The sequence below is a fragment of the Apaloderma vittatum genome, unplaced genomic scaffold (genome assembly GCF_000703405.1).
Source record: "Apaloderma vittatum isolate BGI_N311 unplaced genomic scaffold, ASM70340v1 scaffold34232, whole genome shotgun sequence".
Taxonomy (NCBI): Eukaryota; Metazoa; Chordata; class Aves; order Trogoniformes; family Trogonidae; genus Apaloderma; species Apaloderma vittatum.
Genome location: NW_009703656.1, coordinates 2,929 through 10,108, shown reverse-complemented (window position 1 = coordinate 10,108; position 7,180 = coordinate 2,929). Strand labels below are relative to the sequence as shown.

Genomic DNA, 7,180 nt, shown 5'->3' with positions numbered 1-7,180 from the left:
TTCCCGGCCTGTCATCTGCTCTTACGTGCTTGTTGGGTACCTGTCAATCCCAGTCCTCAGGTTGATATTCCGTAGCCAGAGGAAGGCCTCCAAGCTCTCCCCCAAGCAGCCTGGTCCCTTTTCGCTAGCACAGGTCATCCCTGCTGCAGAGGCTGTCCTCCCCCGGGAGGGCTGCAGTACTGGGTGTTTAACCTTTGACTGATCCTGTGCCCAGGCAAGTTCCACTTGGGCTAATCATCAGTGATCATTCTGCCCTGGGGCTGGCTTCCTGTGCTGAGCTGTTGTGAAGCTGCGCCGTGTGACTGGGGTCAGGTGCGTGCAGGGGAGCAGAGGAAGTGATGCCTTCCCAAGAATGCGGGAACCTGGCTAGCCCAGTGCTCTGGATGCCTCTGGAATGAGGGACGTGATAGGATCTTTGTCATGAGGAAGGGTTTTCTGTCACTCCAGTGGCTCTTTTCCGGTACTTGGGACCTGATTGCAGCCTTCTGTGCTCTAGGTGTGGTTCCAGAGGCTGCACCATCTGAGGATGGTATGAAAAGAGGCAGCAGAGGGTGATTCCCAAGTCTGTGATAGTCCCAGGCAGTAGCTGGAGTGCCAGTCCGAGTCTGCTGTGTCTCAGGAGCTGCTCTGAGTGATGTGAGCTCAGCCCAAGCACTGCCTTCCAGGTTTCGGAGCCCACTGGCCCTGACCTCCTGCCGCCCTCTCCGAGTTGACGTCTCTCTGAGCTGCATGACTTGCCTGACTTCGGTTTCTCTTTCCTCCCCTAGCGCTGGTGGCATGTGAGTGCCTCGTCTGCCAAGAAGCCAACTCACTGTCTGAAGAGCTTTCCAGGGACACGGGCTTCGTTTGTGTCTGTAACGACCCTTCAGCGTGAGTGGGTGCCAGGGACATCTGGAATTAAACTTGTTCCAGGCGTCATGCAAGGATCTGCGCTAGTGCCTGTGTGCTCACGGAAAGAACAATAATAACTCCACGCACGGTAGGCTCCTGCAAGTGCCAACTCCCTCGATCTCCTCCAATGCAGGCTCAGGGATGGACTCCACCTTGTCCCTGTGAAGAGGCTCTGCATGCTCTCAGCAGTCAGAAGCGGATTCTGCTGCCAGCTTCCTCACAAGCTGCCCCGCGGCAGGACTTGCTCAGCGGCGCCTCGGGAGGATATCGATTCACGCCGCTGTGCTGCTGCAGTGCCCCCTGCACACCCATGGAGGAACCTGTGTGCGTGTTCTGTCGTCTTTGAGCTCCTCGGCCCACACTGTCTGGACTCGCCTGGGCTCCTGGCAGACTGTTGTCTTGTTTTCCCAACTGCTGTCCCCGATCCTGTTGTGTTCCCTCTCCCGCAGAGCCCCAAAAGGATGTGAACTTTGGAATGGGGTCTCTGAGCAGGTTGCGGACTCGGTGCGCGTGTGGGACTGTTGCTGAATAACAGGAGGACCGGTTGCTTGCTGCGGGCAGCCCTTCTGTCTGGCTGCAGGGCACCAGCCTTGCCAGGGCCCTTCACCATGTTCCTCCTGCTCCCCTTTGACAGCCTGGTTGTTAATCTCTTGGGGATTTCCATAACTGTCCTCTTCACTCTGCTTCTGGTTTTCATCATTGTGCCAGCAATTTTTGGAGTCTCCTTTGGCATCCGCAAGGTTTACATGAAAACTTTATTAAAGATTTTTCAGGTAAGTCCTGTTTTCAGAGTTTTGTCTGTGTTTACAGGGGTCTTGCCAAGCGTGGTTGTGCTAGGAAGAGAGACTTTTTCCCCTCAGCAGAGCGTTGCAGATGACTGGGGTGCGAATTTGGTTTTCTGGTGATGTGTGCTGGTGCCAGGTGACCTGTTTGGGCCATCTCAGCCAAGTGCAGTTTCCTAGACCTCTGTTTGTGGGCTGTTACTTCCTTCTAATTAATCCAGTAATTCTTAAAGTAGTAGGATAGTGTGGCCCGTAAGTGTGGGGTAGTACAGTAGGGTCTGTAGATGTGCTGAGAGGAGCTAGGTGCTCGCTTGGGTTGGTGTCCCAGGCAAGGCAGGGTGCAGTTGGAATTCTATGTGGAAAGAAGCCAAAAGGGGTGTAGAGTGTGATGGGGAAGGACAAGGCTGTAGTTAGCAGGCTGCTCCTCTCCAGGACATGTTTGAATGAAGCAAAAGCAGGAGGTGAGGCAGGACGTTTTGTACTGTGAGCCTGGAGTGGTCTGTGGCCAGAACCCAGAGCTCCCAGCGCTCTTCTGTCCCGGTGTGCTGCCTGCTTATCTGCTGAGCCCAGCAGCCAGGTCTGGACTGGCAGCCTCTGAGGACAACCAGCAGCCCTCGCTGACCCTCTTGGCGTAGAGAGGCCAAGTGGAATTTTCCAGCTGGGGTCGTGCTGTTTCCTTGCCTGCCTTTGGCAGGCTAATTTTATATGCTGTCTCACAGCCAACACCTCTCCTTGAAGCAAGTCTCTGGTGAGACCAGCATTTTTGCCAAAATCCCAGTAGATAAAGCCTACATCCCCTATTTTTGAGGAGCAATATTTACCCAGAAGATTTTCCCAGCTCTAGAGGCCAGTGTTACGATCCTGGCCCAGAGGAGCAGCGCTCGAGTCTGGCAGCCTGTGGGACACAACCAGAGCTCTGGGGCCTGGGTGGCAGCTGCGCATCTCTGCTGGGGTGAGGGAAACCTGCCGGCTGCTTCTCAGGTGGGAGTCTGGGGTTTCTGCTTCCCTCGTCAGGATGGAGATGTGCAGGTCTTGCGAGGAGCCCCTGCTCTCTGCACTGCCCCGCTCCTCCTGGGTCAGAGCTCCTCTTGTGACTACTTCTGGGATGGCAGTGTCTAGACCATCTTCTGCAATCCTGCAGTTCCTCCTGCAGGCAGAGGAGGTTGCTAGACGAGCTGGACGCTCTGAGTGCACTTAACATTCCCACATGGCTTCCTCCTGATCTGATGCTGGCGTGGTCTGAGACCAGGATTCCAGGCGTTCCCATTTTCACGAAGGGCTGATGGAGCAGCCAGCCTGGAGCAATAAGCGTGTTGCGCACAAGACGTCCTTTAGAAACTTGTTCTCCCAGGCCATTGTAATGCAGAAGAGTGGGAGGCTGAGAGGCTTACCTGGAGGGCAGGAAGGAAGACTGGCCACAAATCCAGCCTGTACGTTTTGCTTATACCCTCGAGAATTATCCAAGAGATTTCTGTGGATAACAGGTAGTCTGGGCATGGGATTTGGCAGCCGGCTGCCAGAGAGCTGAGGGTGCTCGCTGCTGCTGTTCTGGGCTGACTGGTGAGCTGAGAAGCAGCAGCAGCTGATAGCTGAATCGAGGAATGAGGGATTCCATCCCAATATTAGCCTGATGTTTTTAGCAGCAGCCTGAAAACCGTCTCTTCTTTGAGCCTGGAAGAAATGAGGGCTGAAAAATAGCGCCAGCCCCATGATTGGCTTCCTGCACTGCAAGGCGGACCACGCTGGCAGGACACACAGGCCACCCCGAAGCAGTGACAACCACATGCCAGGTGCAGCGGAGCTTACAGGACACGGAGGCTGCAGAAAAATTCGCTGTGCCATCTCATCACCGAGCACTCTTCTTCCCTCTTCTTCCCGTTTCCCGCTGAGGCTGTGCTGTGCAGGAAGGCACAAAACGTGCACATCTGCCACGGCTGCACTGTGCCCATGCTCGTCGCTTCCGCATCATTCCTCTCACTGTGGGCAAATCTCTGCTGCAAAATGCTCCTCTCAGGCCACTCTCTGCTTCCACCTCGGTTCATTTGTGTTTATCTCTCTATCAGTTCTCTATGGAAGCCTCCTACTTTAGCCCCATCTTGTCCCCCTAACTATGTTCTTCCCTAAAGGTTGACTGTAGAATGAGTAGTGGAGCTACAGGCCTGTCTGATCTTGCTTCTTATGTGTGTCTCTTGAAGTGGGCAACACTGAGAATAGAGCGTGGTGCCAAGGAGAAGAACCATCCCTTATACAAGCCCTATGTCAATGGTAAGATCCTGCCCTGCATGGCGACCCATGAAATTCAAAATTCTCTTTGGGAAATGGGGTAAATGTGGTGTCTCTGAGCAACTGAGGTATGCCGGGGTGCTTTTTCCGTTTAAGTGGACAGGAGGGAGCTGCGGAGAAGTCTGTTTTGTGAGCAAGGGGAGGGATGCACCCCGGGAGTGCTTCATTTCTAGATAGTTGAGGGGACTGCTTTGTGCCTGTCTGGACTGGAAGAAGGAGGGGGGCCCTGCGGAGGGCATGGGAGTCGGGGTCCTGGCTCTCAGCCTTCTTTGAGTTGCGCTTTGCTCAGAGCTGCCTGTGGCGTGTTGCAGGTATCATTGCAAAGGAGCCGACATCGCTGGAAGAGGAGATCAAGGAGATCCGCCGCAGTGGCAGTGGCAAAGCCCTGGACACCCCCGAGTTTGAGCTCTCAGATATCTTCTATTTCTGCCGCAAAGGCATCGAGACCATCATGGACGATGAAGTGACCAAGAGGTTCTCAGCTGAAGAGCTGGAGTCCTGGAACCTGCTCAGCAGGACCAACTACAACTTCCAGTATATCAGCCTGCGCCTCACTGTACTCTGGGGACTGGGTGTGCTCATCCGCTACTGCTTCCTTCTGCCCCTCAGGTGAGTCCTGTGGCTGCCGAGGTGGTGAAGTTCCCACTGCAGCAAGGGGAGCTGCTCTCCGAGCCCCACAGGCCATGTCCAACACGATCAGATGAGATGGGCTACTCAGTGAGGATGGCCTGTGGTCTGCTTTTGCTAGCGTGTGTTCCCTCTTTCTGCAGGATAGCCCTGGCGTTTACTGGCATCAGCTTGTTGGTGACTGGCACTACAGTGGTGGGATATTTGCCAAATGGAAGGTGAGCTTGTCTTTGAGGGAAGAGGGGATGGGGAGCCTCCTGTGCAGTTTGAGACCTGGTAATGCTCGAGTTCTTCTGCAAGGCCTGTCTGTTCTGCCTGCTGCAGACAAGGCATCTGTAGCCTCTGAGGACAGACACCCTGTGATTTTAAACAAAGGGCCTAAGCCTGTGGCAGCCCTGGGCTCTGAAAGGAATAATACCGGAAAAGAGCAAAGGCCAAAGTTTGTTTCTCATGAGTTAGGAATCCGTGGTCATAAGCTGACAGCAAAACTCAGGACGAGATGTGTTTCTGCACGGGAGGTGTAGAGTGTCGGCTGAATCTCACGGCCTGGGGAGATCGTAGAACTGGGGGTGATGGTCTCTGTCCCGGGCTGCAGGTGTAAGGAGTTTCTGAGCAAGCACGTCCACCTGATGTGTTACCGGATCTGTGTGCGCGCCCTCACAGCCATCATCACCTACCACGACCGGTAAGGAGACTCTGTCTGCTGCAGGCCATCCCTTCCCACTGGCCGCACCATGCTGTGCCTCTTGCAGGCCTCACGCTTGTTCCTCTGTCCTCATCTGTACCTTTGTTCTACATTTAGAGAAAACAGACCCCGAAATGGAGGCATCTGTGTAGCCAATCACACGTCTCCCATTGATGTGATCATCCTGGCCAGTGACGGATACTATGCGATGGTGAGGACGGCTCCGAGCCTGGCTCGGCCTGCCGGGGCCTGGCTGTGTGCGTGGCGGGAGCAGCAGGCATCCTGCTGAGACAAGAAGTGGGAAGCAAGAGGCTTTTGAGCACCCAGAACGGTGTTTGCTGCATGGTGTCACGGGGCATTCTCAGCCCCTGTGCACAGATGCCGGGTTGTGCGGGGCTTTCAGGCAAGCTGCACCAAGGAGGGAGCACTGGGGGTCTCTGGGCACTGCTTTGCAAGTAGAGCTCTGGGCTTTGCTCTCCATGGAAGAGCAACACACTTCCCCAGCTGGACCTCCTCCAGTATGGAAAGCGCTTGGGACTTGCTACATCTGTCAGAGCCTGGGACTTCTCCTCTCAGCCTTCCCAGGGCAGGGGTAGAAAGATGAACCTTGACTTGTCAGTGAAGGTAGGAGCTGCCTTGGCCTTCGTGTGTGCCCAGGTCTTGTGACTTGTGTCTTCTTGCCCTGTTCAGGTGGGTCAGATCCACGGAGGGCTCATGGGTGTGATACAGAGAGCCATGGTGAAAGCTTGCCCCCACGTCTGGTTTGAACGCTCTGAGGTCAAAGATCGTCACCTCGTCGCCAAAAGGTGTGGCAGTTGCTAGATGCAGGTGGGGGTCCGGAAGCTGGGAAAGGGAAGGGGGCTGCCCACATCCCATGGATGAGGACACTGCCTTGCCTCCCTCGTGGGTGTTGGGAGTCTTTGCCACTGTTGTGCGCACCCAGACAGTTCCCAGTGACTGCCGGGTGAGGACTGTGTGCTCTGTGGATTGCTTCTGTGCCGTGTTCTAATTGGTGACACTCTTCTCTTTAGGCTCACAGAGCACGTCCAGGACAAGAGCAAACTGCCTATTCTTATCTTTCCAGAAGGTGAGTTGTGGAGCAAGGCCAGGCAGGGAGCTGCTGTGAGAGGGCCCGTTGGGACAGCACTGCATCTCTGTTCCTCCAATCCTTACGCAGCCAAGGGCCTTGGCACCCTTCCCTGATGCAAAGCACCTCCAGAGCTGACTGAACCCACAGTGTCAAGTCAGATACATGATGTTCTCAGGACACATCCTGTGCACAGAGAGAACAGGGTCTGGAGCGAGTGTTAGGGGGAAGTTGCTGGGTGCCAATGGCCTTGCCCTTAGGTGTATAGCTTGGTCTTCTGAACTGAATTGTAAAGGGCAGTTGAGAAGATTGTGCTTGCATCTTACAGGAACCTGCATCAACAACACATCTGTGATGATGTTCAAAAAGGGGAGCTTTGAAATTGGAGCCACAGTTTACCCTGTAGCCATCAAGGTATGAGCAGGCAAACGTTCTTGCAGCACAAGCAGACCTCTGAGTGAGAGCTCAGTCTTGGCAGCTGAATCTTGGCACTGCTGGGTTGGGGGCCTGGCCGGAGGGTGTGGAGGAGCTGAGGTCACTCCGTGCAGTGCTCTGCAAGGGCTGGCCTGTGGCTGGGCTTGGGGAGGAACTTGGAGCTTCAAGGAAGCTGCAGCCACTGTCTGACTCTCATGAGCTTTTCTGCCTTTGTAGTATGATCCACAGTTTGGAGATGCCTTTTGGAACAGCAGCAAGTATGGCATGGTGACCTACCTCCTGAGGATGATGACCAGCTGGGCCATTGTCTGCAGTGTCTGGTACTTGCCCCCAATGACCAGGCAGGTAAGTAGGGTGAGCCTGTCTGATGTGCTGCCTGCTTGGCCCTTT

General features: G+C 54.9%; 1 protein-coding gene across 1 annotated transcript in view; it reads left to right on the top strand.

The window, feature by feature from the left end:
* Positions 1 to 1,227: 1,227 nt before the first annotated feature.
* The window catches only part of AGPAT6 (1-acylglycerol-3-phosphate O-acyltransferase 6), a 7,036-nt gene continuing 1,083 nt past the window's right edge, over positions 1,228 to 7,180 (top strand). Inside the window, exons 1-10 of the mRNA XM_009864708.1 lie at positions 1,228 to 1,664; positions 3,869 to 3,938; positions 4,268 to 4,565; positions 4,727 to 4,801; positions 5,179 to 5,268; positions 5,386 to 5,479; positions 5,959 to 6,074; positions 6,300 to 6,355; positions 6,684 to 6,769; positions 7,007 to 7,135. Of these exons, the coding sequence (XP_009863010.1) occupies positions 1,500 to 1,664; positions 3,869 to 3,938; positions 4,268 to 4,565; positions 4,727 to 4,801; positions 5,179 to 5,268; positions 5,386 to 5,479; positions 5,959 to 6,074; positions 6,300 to 6,355; positions 6,684 to 6,769; positions 7,007 to 7,135 (1,179 nt within the window). The 5' untranslated portion in view covers positions 1,228 to 1,499. The remainder of the gene's footprint in view (positions 1,665 to 3,868; positions 3,939 to 4,267; positions 4,566 to 4,726; positions 4,802 to 5,178; positions 5,269 to 5,385; positions 5,480 to 5,958; positions 6,075 to 6,299; positions 6,356 to 6,683; positions 6,770 to 7,006; positions 7,136 to 7,180) is intronic.